The sequence below is a fragment of the Salmo trutta genome, unplaced genomic scaffold, assembly GCF_901001165.1.
Source record: "Salmo trutta unplaced genomic scaffold, fSalTru1.1, whole genome shotgun sequence".
Lineage (NCBI taxonomy): Eukaryota > Metazoa > Chordata > Actinopteri > Salmoniformes > Salmonidae > Salmo > Salmo trutta.
Window position 1 is genome coordinate 18,756 of NW_021822170.1, and position 17,499 is coordinate 36,254.

A 17,499-nucleotide genomic window follows, 5' to 3' on the forward strand; every position below is an offset into this window, starting at 1 on the left:
CTCCTGTAGTACCCTCTGATACTCCTATACTATCATCTGTTACTCCTACCGTACCCTCTGTTACTCCTATAGTACCCTTTGCTACTCCTATAGTATCCTCTGTCAATCCTACAGTACCCTCTGTTACTCCTGTTACTTCTGTTACTCTTACCGTGCCCTCTGTTACTCTTATAGTACCCTCTGCCACTCCTATAGTACCCTCTGTTACTCCTACCGTACCCTCTGTTAGTCCTAAAGTATCCTCTGCTACTCCTATAGTACCCTCTGTTACCCTCTGCTACTCCTATAGTGTCCTCTGCTACTCCTACAGTACTCTCTGTTACGCCTATAATATCCTCTGCTACTCCTATAGTACCCTTTGCTACTCTTATAGTACCCTATGTTACTCCTATAATACCCTCTGTTACTCCTACAATATCTTCTGTTACTCCTATAGTACCCTCTGTTACTCCTATAGTACCCTCTGCTACTCTTACAGTACCCTCTGCTACTCCTATAGTACCCTATGTTACTTCTATAGTATCCTCTGCTACTCCTATAGTACCCTCTGCTACTCCTATAGTATCCTCTGCTACTCCTACAGTACTCTCTGTTACTCCTATAATATCCTCTGCTACTCCTATAGTACCCTTTGCTACTCCTATAGTACCCTATGTTACTCCTATAATACCCTCTGTTACTCCTACAATACCTTCTGTTACTCCTATAGTACCCTCTGTTACCCCTATAGTACCCTCTGCTACTCTTACAGTACCCTCTGTTACTTCTACAGTACCCTCTGCTACTCCTATAGTACCCTATGTTACTTCTATAGTATCCTCTGCTACTCCTATAGTACCCTCTGCTACTCCTACAGTACCCTCTGATACTCCTGTAGTACCCTCTGCTACTCCTATAGTACCCTCTGCTACTCCTATAGTACCCTCTGCTACTCCTATAGTACCCTTTGCTACTCCTGTAGTACCCTCTGCTACTCCTATAGTACCCTTTGTTACTCCTACAGTAGCCTCTGCTACTCCTTTAGTACCTTGCCTACCAGACTGGTAGTGTTAGGACTGGAACAAGACTACTCCTATAGCTGTTTCAAACTGAGTCAAGAGAATGAGTCAAACCTTTCCAAAGGGCACGGCTGATAAGGTAGATTGAATTCTCAGACCATGATCTGATTCCACTAGGGCCATGTGTCTCTGTACAGTAAAAATCAATCCCACCAATCACATCTTGAAAAGGGCAGACCTTGAGGGATCCAGATCAGTTATAGTCTGTTTGTGAGGTGCAGGGATATAACACCATTGTAAATACAACCTATATTTATGTTTATTTATTTTCCCTTTTGTATTTTATTGGCATGGGAAACATATGTTTACATTGCCAAAGCAAGTGAAATAGATAATAAACAAAAGTGAAATAAACAAGAAAAATTAACAGTAAACCTTACACTTATATAAGTTCTAAAAGAATAAAGACATTACAAATGTCATATTAAGTCTATATACAGTGTTGTAATGATGTGCAAATATTTAAATTGACATTGAAGTTGATATTAGGGACATCTGCCTGTGAATGGGAGTACTGCAACAGAGAGACAAATTCAAGCCTGATGTCATTGATGTGCCTTAGAATAGCTCAACTTGGTTTTCAAATGAGAGTTCTTCATCTTTTATGTCTTAAATGAGATGTACATTCTTTGTATGTCAAGTCTTTCTCTGTGTAGCGTCAGTCTATCTTTCAGTCTTTACCTATTACACACAGCAGTGTCAAAGCCTCAAAACATGTGCAATTCATTTGTTGATCCTTCTTTGCACAAATTAGCTTGAAATATATGCTTGTGAGCTTGTGTTTCACCTGGAATCAACAACCAACACATTAAAGACATCTTGAATCTTCCCTTTTAAGCATTTCCCTCAAGTACAGCAGCATGGTCATGTTCATTCCAAAAACTCACCACGAGGTGGCGTTCTCCTCGATGTAAATGGCCGTATGTGGAAACAGCTGTCTAGACCCAGATCAGCTGGAATACAGTGCAGACTGCAGGGCTGCAGCCAGTGACCCTGTGGCTCCGAACTACAGTAGGGAGAAAAGTGTCCCAGGGGGCTTTCCATCAGAGATAAATGTGTCCACTGTCTGGTATTTTTCTGTCCGTTTTTTTTCTCTGTCATTATTTATGTAAATTTTGGCCCCGGGCTGTTCCTGTGAGAGATAGATTTCCAGACAAGATTCCTTGTCTTTCTGGTCGTTTTTAAGACTCTCGCTCTTTTCCTCTGTCTGACATGGGAATTTTCACACTTTCTTTTAGCTGTGATTTAAATTGTGGATGAATTTGAATGGAATGGCCATTTCCACAGCACCTGTATCAGTGCTCAAACTAGGCTAGACAGTACAGTATTGTTCATTAATAGATGCACTTAGAATATTGTATTATAATCCCTCTCTGACTGAATGAAGGATGAACATTTTTATACTCTATCATACTATCAAATCAAATCAAATTTGGTTGGTCACATACACATATTTAGCAGATGTTATTGCGGGTGTAGCGAAATACTTGTACAAAGTTGCTTTGGAGCTAAATATGCTAAATATGTCGGCGCTATCTGACATCATCATTGCTCAGAACTCACATTGTTCACCACCTTCTTGTAAATAACAACTACAACTCCCTTTGAGTGACAGTGGTCCCGGTCTTCAGTCTTCTTATCAGATTATAACTGAGATAAGTCATGGACTCAAGTGATTGGTCAGCTGTTGGGGCCTCTCCGCAGGCTATGAGCTAAGTAGCATTGTGTTGTCCCTAGTGATGGTGTAAGTCTCCAATCAACAGACTGGGCTTTTTTTTTGGCTAATTAGAAACAAGGGATGGGGTGTGTGTTAGGGGAGGGGGGGTAATTGTGTGTGTATGTGTGTGTGTTTGTGGGGGGTAATTGATTCTCTGTACCATTTTAAGGGAGGGTTGCTAGTGGGAGCTTGAGCCTTGGCCCAATAATTAGGGGGGAGAGTTGAGGGGTGGTGATATGGTACTCCTCAGGGATTTCGAGTTCAGGTTAGAGGGGTTTGGCTAAGGGGCCTGAGGTTCAGATTGGGTTTACTTAGGGAGGGAGGGACAGAGAGAGAGAGAGAGAGAGTGAGAGAGAGAGAGAGAGAGTGAGAGAGAGAGAGAGATACTTTACCGCTGTACATAGACATTTGAAATGTCTCTATTCCTTTGAAACTTTTGTGAGTGTAACGTTTACTGTTCATTTTTGATTGTTCATTTCACTTTTGTTTATGATCTATTTAACTTGCTTTGGCAATGTAAACATATGTTTCCCATGCCAATAAAGCCCTTTGAATTGAATTGAGAAGGCAAGAGAGAGAGAGGGAGGGGAGAGAGAGAGAGGAAGGAGGGACAGATTCATTTGGAGAAGTGCACATTCACATTCAAACCACCAGGCCAAACTCTGGGGGCCATTGGGTGTAATTAGTGCACAACCATCATGTTACTACTGAAGCTAAAGACCCCCTCAGCCTTTATCTCTCAATCTGTTCCAGTTCATACACTGTCAATAAGAAACAGATTGCCTGGTTTGGATAGTAGCTCACAGGATTTAAAGCCGGTCCCAAATAGTTCCTTAACCCTCCTTTTTGCCCCAACCCTTCAATGTTTGTAGATCTGTAAGGTAGAAGCAATATGGTGGAAGCCCCCCCACTACACTGCTTATACCCAGACCTTTGAGATCTGAAAACATTGAAGGGTTAGGGCCAAGGGGAGGGTTAGGGAGTGATTTGGGACCGGCTGGTACCGAACATAAAAGAGGAATGGAAGGTCTCCATTCACAGGGGTTTAGGAATGGCTTGACTAACCTAGTGTCCTCGCTACTGACCTATATCACAGAGGGTCAGAGGTCACATTTGTTTGACCTGCTAATCAATCAGTCAGTAGATCTGTTTAACTGGCCTCACGGCTTCCTAAATGTGCGTTCAGTGATTGAGCGGAGTGATGACATGCTCATGTTTGTGTACGTGTGTAGGCCTACGGACAGATCAGTTACTGTAATCAGTCGGATTTCACTTTTCGCCCTGGAATCTTCGAGTGACAGGACTTCCTAGACATATAAAGGTCATTGACCTTTAACTTCTGCTGCCATGTGTGATCAGTCTTCTAAATTTAGCATGGTTGTACAGAAAGAACAAATATTTATTTTGAAATGGAGACAGCATTTTGATTCCCACTGCCTGTAAAGGGGGAACACTAGCCCTCAGAAACCACACACACACCCTCTTGAAATATTCAACAATATACTTACATATTTCCCCCCTCCTTTTCACCTTCCTCTGTCCTTAAAATATTTCTCTCATTACAATACATAGGAAGGGAGCTATCGGCCAGAACTCACGCCTCACCCCCGGGGGAACAGTATTATTTCAGGCTAGAGTAAACTGGTCACTAGGGCCCCCCATAATGTCTTTCAGATGCCTCCCAAAAAACCCTGGACTCAAAACTGCCAAAAATAACCATCCCTGGTCCCATTGACCACAAGCCTAACCTGGATGCGACCTAGCTATTAGCGTAGCGGCTAGGCTAGGCTAACTCCGCTAATGGGCTAATTTAGGTCAATGTTTACTTGTATTTAACACTAGCTAGAGGTTAGCTGCTACTGTAGGCTAATGCTAGGTTAATGGGATAATTTATGTCAATGTTTACACATACTTAACAGTTTGTTGAGTAGATGTATGTAGCCCACTCTGTTGTTGAGGGTTTAATGAAATTCCTGAATGCTTAGCTAAGCTCAGGACCATCATATGATGATAATCAGGGGCGCAACTTTGGTTTTAGAAGTGGGGGGAGCATAATATATATATATATACAACGGGTGGGTCTAATCCTGAGTGCTGATTGGTTAAAAGCGCTTTCCAGCCGGTGTCTATTCCACAAGTTACCATCGGCTAAATCTATGACGTTAAAATGCTTATTTACTCTGTTCCATCTGACTGTGCAATCCACTGTCTCATCAACCCAACCAGGCACTTTATAAACTTGAACTCCACTATAAAAAGCATCTAGACATTATCTCACATTTCTTTTAGACTAACATTTAGTTTTCAACAGTGGAGATTTGTATTAACCTTGCTGTCTGTCTCTCCAACATTTGCAACATTGTTTCAATAGTCAAATTCCATCTCCAACTGTCCCATAGTAATGAACGTGTTGGGAGTCAGGACGAGACAGACAGGCAGGCAGCGTTTCTCAGCCAATCGAAATCATGAATCAGCTGGCATCATTTTTATGGATATATACAAACAAATATAAATTGAAAAAAGGTAAAACCAAATGCAGCTAATTTGCTGTATTTCCAGCTTCAGTTTGAAGTGATTGTATTACTCTAGCTGTGTTGTTGGCTAGCTCCTCTGAACAGCAGTGTTGTGACGAGTGAGCACCGTTTCTATGCCAGGCGAAATCGCGACTCATTAGCTTCTTGTTACGGATGTATCCAAATAAATGTCACATGTCCACCCCCGTCCCCAGTGAAAGTTGCGCCCCTGAAGATAATACACCTCAAAGCGTTTTTGGTTTGACCTTTATCAGGGTCCTATTCATTAGGCACCAAATAGAGGACAACAGACTAAAAGAGGGAGCGATTATAACTTGTCTAATAACAAAGGCTTGTTCGTTTCCCATTGCAAAACTGTACACGTTGTACTCTAATGAATACTGTACGACCCAGTTTACCAGGACATAGTTAATAACTGAATCGAAACACACACAGTATCGATTTAACCAGGAGACTGTTCTTGTTCTCAAGTATGAAGGGTTATTAGTTAGCTACTGTGAGTCTGTCATTGTTGATCCATCCATATAATAGTCATTCTATTTCCGTGGATCCATCTATCTCACTCAACACGATGACGATGCACAGTATTGCTAATAGAAAGAACTAGACAGACATTCCAAAGCTGAAGTTGCTGGTTTTGGTTGATGCACAACATTTACAGTTGGACGAAAAAGTGCTTACGCAGTTGACTTTTCTTGATTTTGAATTCTTTATAAGATGTTCAGGACAGGTTTGCCATGTAAATGAAGCTCAGCAGGCATTGTTTAACAGTCTCCAGGGTAGAGGAGTACAATTAAGTACTTTTCAGCCTGCTGCGGTGTTCGGCCAAACAAGCCCTTTCCTTACTACACAGCGTGAAACATGGAAGGCAGTTTACTTGTACTATCTGTGCAAGTTAAGTATTGATTGAGTTAGTATTTTAGTGTTTTAAGTGCTTAAAAAGATATTCAACTTGAAAATATGTCCCTGATTCTCCTCTCCTCTCCTCTCCTCTCCTCTCCTCTCCTCTCCTCTCCTCCACTATTTAGGTTTTGACTGTCAACCTGGGAGCCATCCCTCTGTGTCTGTGTAGTTTTAAAGGCCCTGGTAGCCCACTACCCCTAGCTCAGGTCACATTGTGTTGTAAACTCTGTAAGTGAGACCTCTTCTCCTGTTAACTCTCCAACACTGGGGACTGGCATAGCTAGGTGGGCCGTTGTTATGGGGTTATAGGTTGACAGCACTGACATTACACTAGTGTAGAGTAGTGTTAAGGTGTGTTCAATACAAAACAGACGTTTGTGATTGGAGTTGAATTGTGAGATTTTTGTAGAAATATCTACCAAATAATCATAGAACTACAGAATATAGAATCATAGAATTCTATCATGTAAAATTCTAGAAATATATAGAATTGGTGTTGTTGTTCTATGTGGGTATATCTATATGGACATATATATCTGGATGTCTATAGAAGCGTAGCAGTGGATCCTAAGAAAGTGAACATAAAATGTTGAAAATCCTGGAAATCTCTATCACCCATAAAGAAGAGGATATTGGCAGCATTGCCAACACTGCAGCAGGCAGGACCAAGGACAGAAAAAGCAAATATCCTGCTAGCTGATGCAAGAATTCTCCTTCCACAGATTATTTCCATTAAAATCCCAGCTCTAACTATAGTCTCACTGTCAGCTGAATACAATAGCTTCAGTTGTTTCTCTTTAGCTGGAGGGTCATCTGCCCAGAGCGGCTGACCACTGATGACACCAGGGTAGGAGCTAGAGTCCGTCTGGTCACAATGGACAGTATTCTGACCTCACTTGGCTGGCCATTAGAACAATATAAGGGCATTATTCATGATCCTCTGTGGAGAGCTACAAAGAGGCTAATTGAGGCAGGGCATTGACTCTGAAAGGGTAGACAGAGATGGCTACAGACCTTGGATTGGTCTTTTGGTCTTGGGTGAAGTGTGTGTGTGTGTGTGTTCATTCACAGCGACAGCCCAAGAGAATAATTTCCTTAACCTCATTAAAAAGACCACTAACTGCATCGTCATCCTGATGAAACACCAAGCTATTCCAAGCATCATTCTGCCCTCTGCAGTTAACACACACACACACACTCTCTCTCTCTCTCTCTCTCTCTCTCTCTCTCTCTCTCTCTCTCTCTCTCGCCATCAGCAGTCACAGCATAGCATAGCACAGCACACCACAACACACACCCATTCAGCAGGGCTAGTTCTGCTCCGCAGTTCGCATATCCTTAATTTAGCCGTAGTTTAGCTAGCAACATAATCCAATAATAATCCATTAAGAAGACTTAAACAGATCCTCCCTCTCTTTCTCTCTGATGGAGGACATGAGGAAAGGGGAGTTGAAGAGGAGGGAGGGAGGGAGGGCGGATGGTGGTGCTGTTTCAAACGTCACATGATCAGGTTGTCAGTTGGCCCTACTCATTCAACTCTCTCTCTCTCTCTCTCTCTCTCTCATACTCTCATAATTGCTCACTCACTCACTCCTCTCAGACACACACACACACACGCCTCTCTCTGTCTCTGCGTGCGGGCTGAGCTGTGTGTGTGTACGTGTGTGTGTATGTTAATGAGGTCAAGGAGTGACAGACACCGTACGTGTGTCTCCTCTGTGCTGCTGTCCTTCCCTTGACTCTCATCATGTCCCTCTGTTGTTGCTTCTTTTTTAGGGACTATGGATCATCCAAGCGCAAATCAGGTAAGGCACCTGTCTTTCCACTGCCCTATTGATTTAAAGTGTCTTCATGTTTTCTACAGTATGTATGTTGTAAGACATTGTAATTCTGTCAGCAGACTATCCTCTATAGAGCAATTGATTGACTTAAGTAGATGGAGGGAAACCTTACCCCCCCTTCTTCTTCAACCTGTAGCACTGAATGATCTGTCATCCCTTTAACTGTCGCTTTCATGTCTATCTGTCAATGTGGGTTTTGTTTACTTGTCCGCTAACGGAACAGAACAGTGACAGACTGTTGACCAGTGTTTTTGGGATGCGTTCCAACTGAACAAACCCTTTGTATAGCCTCGTCTTGCCTTCAGCCTTGGGTGGGGTCGATAAAGTATTGAAACTCCTGGGGATGTCTCAGCAAGGATAGCCGTTGATGTTCCTGTTCTGTCTGCCAGGATTAATTATTTTCTGTTGTGGGGAGAGACAGATTGCATCCTAAATGGCATCGAATTCCCTATATAGTGCATTACTTTTGTCCAGAGCCCTATGGTCAAAAATAGTGCACTATAGAGGGAATAGGGAGCCATTTAGGGCACAACCAAAGCCGTTAAAATATTTCTTGGCTGTGGCCTTTGGTTTAAGGAATAGAGATTGCTTTGTATGACATACACCTTAGCCAAATACACCTTAGCCAAATACATTTAAACTAAGTTTTTCACAATTCCTGACATTTAATCCTAGTAAAAATTCCCTGTGTTAGGTCAGTTAGGATCACCACTTTATTTTAAGAATGTGAAATGTCAGAATAATAGTTGAGAGAATGATTTATTTCAGCTTTTATTTATTTTCAGTTTACATCCACTCAATTAGTACTTGGTAGCATTGCCTTTCAATTGTTTTGGGTAGTCTTCTACAAGCTTCCCACAATAAGTTGGGTGAATTTTGGCCCATTCCTCCTGACAGAGCTGGTGTAACTGAGTCAGGTTTGTAGACCTCCTTGCTCGCACATGCTTTTTCAGTTCTGCCCACAAATTTTCTATAGGATTGATGTCAGGGCTTTGTGATGGCCACTCCAATACCTTGGCTTTGTTGTCCTTAAGCCATTTTGCCACAACTTTGGAAGTATGCTTGGGGTCATTGTCCATTTGGAAGACCCATTTGCGACCAAGCTTTAACTTCCTGACTGATGTCTTGAGATGTTGCTTCAATATATCCACCTAATTTTCCTTCCTCGTGAGCCATCTATTTTGTGAAGTTCACCAGTCCCTCCTGCAGAAAAGCACCCCCACAAGATGATGCTGCCACCCCCGTGCTTCACGGTTGGGATGGTGTTCTTCGGCTTGCAAGCCTCCCCCTTTTCCACCAAACATAATGAAGGTCATTATGGCCAAACAGTTCTATTTTTGTTTCATCAGACCAGAGGATATTTCTCCAAAAAGTACGATCTTTGTCCCCATGTGCAGTTGCAAACCGTAATCTGGCTTTTTAATGGCAGTTTTGGAGCAGTGCCTTCTTCCTTGCTGAGCGGCCTTTCAGGTTATGTCAATATAGGACTCGTTTTACTGTGGATATAAATACTTTTGTGCCTGTTTCCTCCAGCATCTTCACAATGTTCTTTGCTGTTGTTCTGGGATTGATTTGCACTTTTCGCACCAAAGTACGTTCATCTCTAGGAGACTGCATCTCCTTCCTGAGCGGTATGACAGCTGCGTGGTCCCATGGTGTTTATACTTGCGTACTATTGTTTGTAGAGATGAATGTGGTAACTTCAGGCATTTGGAAATTGCTCCCAAGGATGAACCTGACTTGTGGAGGTCTACAATTTTTTTTCTGAGGTCTTGGCTGATTTCTTTTGATTTTCCCATGATGTCAAGCGAAGAGGCACTGAGTTTGAAGGTAGGCCTTGAAATACATCCACAGGTACACCTCCAATTGACTCAAATGATGTCAATTAGCCTTTTAGAAGCTTCTAAAGCCATGACATCATTTTCTGGAATTTTCCAAGATGTTTAAAGGCACAGTCAACTTAGTGCATGTAAACTTCTGACCCACTGAAATTGTGATACAGTGAATTATAAGTGAAATAATCTGTCTGTAAACAATTGCACAAGGTAGATGTCCTAACCAACTTGCCAAAACTTTGTTAACAAGAAATTTGTGGAGTGGTTGAAAAACGAGTTTTAATGACTCCAACCTAAGTGTATGTAAACTTCCGACTTCAACTGTACATGAAATTAATGTAGAGTGTGAAGGATGCTGGGGCAGATTCTAGAGGGAGACACCAATGTGTATACTGTATCACTACTGTATTGGAAAGTGGGTGGGTTAGCCTGGTTCCAGATCTGTTTGTGCTTTCTTGCCAACCCCCATGGTCAAAGACCTGGCAGGACTTGGCTGGATGGGTGTATGTGTGTAGTAGAACATATGAAGAACATATGACTTCCTCTTATTGTATACTAGGCTATTCAATATGACTGACCTATGGAATATGAACTTGTTCAGTGGGTCAAATATATGCTGTGACTAAGCTGTTTATCCATACATTCATACTTAAAAAGGTTTTGAGGTCGACATTAGCCATCTTAACGTGTTAGCATGGTGATGATATAGAAATAGTTGCTTAGCCATAGCATAAGATGTACGTGCGTGAGTCACCATAATCAAATCAAAGTTTATTGGTTGCCTACACAGATTTGCACATGTTATCGTAGGTGTAGCGAAATGCTTATTGCGAAGTTAGCTAGGAGCTAGAAACAGGGTGATCATGTCTATCAGCGCCATCTTATCCGTGCTATGTTCTATCTTAAAGGGATAGCTCAACCAATATGTGCATCTTAAAGCGATAGCTCAACCAATATGTGCATCTTAAAGCGATAGCTCAACCAATATGTGCATCTTAAAGCGATAGCTCAACCAATATGTGCATCTTAAAGGGATAGCTCAACCAATATGTGCATCTCAAAGGGATAGCTCAATCAATATGTGCATTAAAGCGATAGCTCAACCAATATGTGCATTGTAAAGGGATAGCTCAACAAATATGTGCATCTTAAAGGGATAGCTCAACCAATATGTGGTTCTTTAAGGGATAGTTCAGCCGAAACATGCTAATATTGGACTTCTATGGGTTTAGAAAATGCTAGCTAGCTAGCTAAGTAAGCGGTTGGTGACAGTGGCTAAATAAACAAAACAAAAGCATGGATGGTCCTCTGTTCTTGTCCATGGACTGCTTTCAGGGTAAGACCAATAAGACCAATAAGTAGATTTGGTCATTTAGGTGAACTATCCCTTTTAATATTTCTCTTTCCCCACACACATAGGTTGGGAGAGTGAAGGGAGAAGCACAAGTCAGACTTTTGCATGAATTTTTAAATAGAAAACAGCAGGAAATGCTTTGTGGTTAATGATCAATGACATTTCCGTTCGTTCTGAAGCCTAAAAGGCAACTTTTTGATAGTTTAGTAGTGGCTGACTGCCCATATCTACAAGTCAATATGATTTTCAGATTGTTTGTTATATTGCATGGTGATATCAGGGTGCTTTGCAGTAATATTATACTGTAATAATTTACCTTCAACTTCTTTTCCTTCTAACTTTGGTCTTACTTTCTTTCAATCTGTTTTTAAAATCAGTTCCAACATGCTTGAAATACATTGAGTTTAATCAGAATGACTAATAGCAGTTAATCAAAGTCAATCATAATTTGCTAAATGTAAGTTGTTTGGAGCATAGAATACGAACCCAACACACTTCCTTAAACTATCAGGTTCACCAATGCCCCGAATGAGATCACATCTATTCGATTAAATCCTTCTTTTTTTTTTACCAGAACCCTCATTTAATTCCTTTAGAAACTGACTGCTTTAAATGAGATACAAGACATTGGTGCCTTTTCCTCATCCTCTTCCTGAGTGCTGATCTAGGATCAATTTAGCCTTTTAGATCATACTGAATGAGATTACATGGACGGCGAGGACCTAGTTCACCTATCTGGTTTATTGAGATCCCCATTAGCTTTTGCCGAAGCAGCAGCTATTCTTCCTGGCATCCACACAAAAACATCACACATGACAATAACACGGATACACTGATAGACAAGAACAGTCACGCAAATGGGAAATACAAACAGTACAACTGAAGAATAATGTGTGTGTGTGTGTGTGTGTGTGTGTGTGTGTGTGTGTGTGTGTGTGTGTGTGTGTGTGGTATGTGTGTGTGTGTGTGTGTGTGTGTGGTGTGTGGTGTGTGTGTGTGTGTGTGTGTGTGTGTGTGTGTGTGTGTGTGTGTGTGTGTGTGTGTGTGTGTGTGTGTGTGTGTGTGTCATGACCTGACAAGGGGAAACTCTGGAGCCCAGTTATAGCCTCAGTGTAATGTTTATTTCAGGTCAAGTGGGCAGCAAAAGTCCTAGCCTGCCCATTATGTGTGAAGGGAGGCTGGGGCTTCAGGAATCCCATGATAGGCTGGTGCTGCTACATGTCTAATGGATATCGACCAATAATGGTATCTCTTTGCATATGAAAGATAGTCTCGCCACATCTTCCCGACCCAGCATGTGAACTCGAAACCCTCTACATAAGAACACAGCATATAGGTTCCCTGAACTTTAGACCCCATCACTGTCGTTCGTTCCTCAGCAGGGATCACCATAGGAGGGAGTGACTCTCTTAGCTGTATGTTAGAACCAGTAGTTAACATGAGGGACAGGGTTATAGTAGCACGCTACTGTAGTTTGTGGTGCGTTTTATTTGGGTCTTAGCTGCAGTATAAGTCTAGAGATGACATAGTGTTAGCCTTCCCATAGACTCTGTTTACAGTATGGTCTGCATGGCTCCATGTCTGCAATGCCACAAAATTGCATGGAGTTAGTTACAGCACATAGGCTACACCACTAACTGATTATGTGACCTTTTCCAAGTTAATACTGATTCCTCTATTAACTTTAGATGTTTCATTCAGCTTTTACACAATATCAGCTTAATCTACAGTACATAGTGGTGGAATAATCGTCATATAAAAACCGAAACCTCCTCAGTCCAGATGAAGACCTCCAAGGTAATAAAGGCTGTGAGGAAAATAAAGGTCAGAAGTAGATGGGAGGGGGTCCCTCCTTCCCTCCCTGTCAGTCCTAGAGAGTTTCTGCCTTGCATGTGAAGGCCAGATGCAGTGAACAGAGGTCTGCTTCCCAAATGGCATCCTATTCCCTTTATAGTGCACTACTTTTAAGCAGGACTTATAGGGCACTGGACAAAAGTAGTTCACTACAGAGAATAGGGTGCCATTTGGGACGCACACAGAGTGAATGTGGAGGCCACGGGTTGAAAGAGAATGTCAGTCTGAATTCAGGCCCTGGTCTAGTGTTTACATGGCATCCCGCTTAAGATTCCAGCGTGACGTAGAAATGCCTAATAGGGTTGACGTGGGGCCTGCCGGGCTGGGGAGAGGAGGAGTGTGGGCGTTTGATTTTGCATGTGTGTGTGTATATGTGTGTGTGGTTGGTGTGCGCGAGCCTGTGTGTGTTTTGTTAGGAATGGTAAGAGGGGTGGTGATTCTTTTTTTGGGCGTAACACAAGGAAGAAGACAACACCACATGGTTATGACAGCTCATCCTCCCAAGAAACAACAAATGTAGTCATTCTTCCTGCCTCACTAGGACCTTGTCATTCTCTGCATTGAACCTCATCAGGCAGCGAGCTCTTTAAATGTCAACGTTACATCCTTTGCTATTAGGCATCACTACAGACCCGGGTTTGATCCCAGGGTTTGTCTCCCGGTCCGCGACCAGGACACCCATAAGGCGGTGCACAAATGGCCCAGTGCCATCCGGGTTAGGGGAGGTTTTGGCCGGTCGGGATGTGCTTGTCCCATCGCGCTCTAGCGACTCCTTTTGGCGGGCACAGCGCATGCACTCTGACTTCGGTCGCCAGTTGTGCAGTGTTTCCTCCGACACGTTGGTGCGGCTGGCTTCCGGGTTAAATGGGCAGTGTGTCAAGAAGCAGTGTGGCTTGGCAGGGTTGTGGTTTTTGGAGGACTCACGGCTCTCGAACTTCGCCTTTCCCGAGTCCATACCGGAGTTACAGCGATGGGACAACACTGTAACTACCAATTGGATATCACGGATAAAGGGGTTAAAAAGTACAAAACAAATTATTAAATAAAAGTAAGAAAACCCATAGCTCTTTCACCCAACATTGGCTGCAGTGAGTGCAGTCATAAACCACTGCAGTGACAATACAAGCAGACAGTCCAACAATGCCCAACACTAAGAGATATTTGCTCTCTATTGTAATGGTTGGCTTGGAGAGAGTGTAGCTGCGTTTGCCTAGCTCTTGTATCGGCCGAGGTCTCTCCCAAAGAGAAATGAGAAAGATAAATGTTTTAGCAGCCAGATCCCACTGTGACTGAGTGACGTGACTCAAAACAAAAGGAGAGAGAGATGGGAGGGATGGCGAGAGAGTGAAAAATGGAGAGAGAGAACCAAACACAGTCCCAGTCTAAATAGAAAGAGGGTGGAGAAAGAGAAAGAAAGAAAGAAAGAAAGAAAGAAAGAAAGAAAGAAAGAAAGAGAGAGAGAGAAGAAAGAGAGAGAGGGAACAGACCAGACTGCGAAACAGATGTAGCTTGCGCTATTTGGCCTCACCCCTCACTCTGTCCACCGACACTCTGTGACTCCCAGCTGGGTGCGTTAGCAACTATTTTGTCACCGCTCATGGCCGTTCCACGCCAGTATTTTGTCATCGCCACCGCCAGTGGTTGTCATTGCTAATGGTTAGCATCACTCTCGGTTTGCGATTGTCATTGTGATCAATGTGAGTGGTTGGTTCACATTTGGGTGACTCAATAATGGTTCGTAGTTATGTGTTGTTTCTAGCTGTAGTCTTGTCGTTGGCAATGGTTGTCTTGTCGGTGATCCTCGTTTGTCATTGTGAATGGTTGTCTCACTGTTGGATACTGTGTCTTCACTGTTAACTGCTGTCATCTCAATATTGGTTGTTTCTATCTGTTTTTCTAGTCTTGGCATTGGTTGACAAGTGGTTGTAACTTCTTTCCGGACACATCCTGATGTGTGCTGACAGCTAGCTCTGTGAGGTACCGTCACTAGGCCCAGCATGCTAGAGTCTCTCTTTGCTTTGACTCACATGCTTTTATGTTATGAAGACATCATGGAAATTGGACTTGTTATTTTGGCAACAAAATCCACCAGACAGATTCCAACACTTAATGTGTTGTGACATCTGTTGTGAAATGTATTGTAATGTTTTTAAAATGGTCTATCTGTCTTAACTTTGCTGGAGCCCAGGACGAGTAGCTGCTGCCCTTGCAGCAGCTAATGAGGGATCCATAATAAATACATTTCCAACTGAACTTCGACCAGACAAGCTGTCTCAATGTCTTTCAGTCAAAACATATTTCACAATTTCTCTTCTCCGCTTGAAAGCTTATAGTATAGAGTGATTGTAGGCGGGGGGATGAGGTGTTATGGGGGGATGGATGAAAGAGACAGAGAGAAGGCAGGAGTGGAGAGAGAGAGAGAGAGAGACAGACAGACAGACAGACAGCAACTAGCTTTTCCGAACATAATCTACTAAATCAATGAAATTACGGAACGGATGGCTAATAAGCCGTTCCAAACAAAACCAGGAAATTAGTGACCTTAGAAAAGCTATTTGTCACTTCCACAAGTCCCTTAATTGCTGGGTAATGTGGACGTTTTGGGGTTGGTGGAAGGAGGAAAATGACCCACACCATACCAGCAGGAGGGAAAAAGAAAACACAGTGACTGGAGTCTGCTCGGGTTAGTGGGCCATCATCAGAGAACCCTGAAAGGAATTAAGCAGTCAGTGTGTATGTGTGTGTGTGTGTGTGTGCGTGCGTGTGGGTCTTTCTGTGTGCGCATGCAGCAGCGGGTCTCCACTCTCCAGTTAATATCAATCATATGTTGAGTGCTGCGCTGAAAGAAACGTCTCATCTCTCGCTAGCTGGGTTTAGTTTGGAGGGTGCATGTTAACTGGGGTTGACCCGGCTGACCCGGGACACTCTACAAGCCTCCCTGGGGGGACCAGCATCAATCTCCTCAGCTCCGTGCGACTCTGGAGAGAAAGAGAGAGAGAAACAGCGAGAGAGAGGCTCTGACCTTTATTATATCATTTGAAAACTGAAATGGATGGATGTGGATTTTCCCTCACAGCGGGGGAGTGTGAGGGAATGGGGTGAAGGTGTGGTAGGGGTCGAGGGTCACAGGGTGGGGTAGAGGGACCTCCTGTGGTGTTCTGGCTCGGATGGATTCCCTCCTGAAATTATTTCAAGGAGAATGTCCCACAATGTTTTCAAGATAATGATATCCTACTATGCATTCGGTTGGGACATTTTCCTTGTTCTCTGCAGGCCGCCGGTTCCATGCTGTCGTTGTTCCAAAACCCTTCATATTGGTTATGGTTGGGGTTTATGGCCGGCCCAGACAGCTCTAGTTTTGTCTGCGTGCCCAGGTGAAAGATGATTTCAGACAGCGCTTCCGAGAAGAGAAGGACAGTTTTGGACAGGAAATTTGAAAATGTAAAACCTCATTGATGACGACAGACACCCCTGCCTTGTCCACCTCCTCTACCTTTTTTCTAATACCCAGTTTTCACAGATTTTGATATGATGGACACACACACACTGACACACACACACCCTGCTGACGTGTGGCATTTAATTTCCTGACGAGATGGGGATGTCTGAGCTGTGTTTGTAGAGGGGAGCCTGGGAGGGGAGAGCCTTCGAAGGGAGCCGACGCCCCCCCCACCCCTGACAATCCAGGACGGGATGAGGGAGAGAGCGGGATGAAGGGGGGGTGTGCCACGAAAAATGTGTGTCAGCCCAGGATCATGCGAGGCTATTTCAATTCTATTGTTACACTCTCAATTGCTACAATATGTGTCGCTGAAGAAAGACAGCAGACATTTCTGCAATAGCAGTCTTCTGTGATGGTCATATGCAGTGTATCACAACCACATGAACACGGACTGAAGTACTTTCTGCAAAACACTGTGTTTTGATGTAAATCAGTGCTCTCTACAATGGCAAAGATATTATATTTGGTTTGCACCGTAGAGACTGTTCAGATCCTGCTGTTTGTGATCAGGAGTGAATAACAGGAACAATATGATGTTGATGAGATGTTTGTGTGCTGAGCATCATGGACTGAATAACATCCCCTTTCCTCTCTTCCTCCCTTTCTTCTTCTCTTCTTCGGGCCTACAGTATGGATGTACGGCTTTACCGACAGTCCAAGGAAAGAGGCCTCAGGTAGTCCTACTTGTGTGCGTGGCACAGGAGGTTGGTGGTACCTTAATTTGGGAGAATGGGGCTTGTGGTAATGGTGGGAGCGGAATCAGTGGAATGGGATCAAACACATGGTTTCCATGTGTTCGATGCCCTTCCATTTGCTCCATTCCCAGACATTATTAACAGCTGTCCTCCCTTCAGCAGCCTCCTGTGGTGCGTGGGTGGGGTGCATACGCTTGTGCCTGTGT

General features: G+C 43.3%; 1 protein-coding gene across 1 annotated transcript in view; it reads left to right on the top strand.

The window, feature by feature from the left end:
* Positions 1 to 17,364, top strand: part of LOC115180802 (SH3 and PX domain-containing protein 2A-like) — a 34,559-nt gene extending 17,195 nt beyond the window's left edge. The window contains exons 3-4 of the mRNA XM_029742953.1: positions 7,989 to 8,017; positions 17,228 to 17,364. Of these exons, the coding sequence (XP_029598813.1) occupies positions 7,989 to 8,017; positions 17,228 to 17,343 (145 nt within the window). The 3' untranslated portion in view covers positions 17,344 to 17,364. The remainder of the gene's footprint in view (positions 1 to 7,988; positions 8,018 to 17,227) is intronic.
* Positions 17,365 to 17,499: the final 135 nt, after the last annotated feature.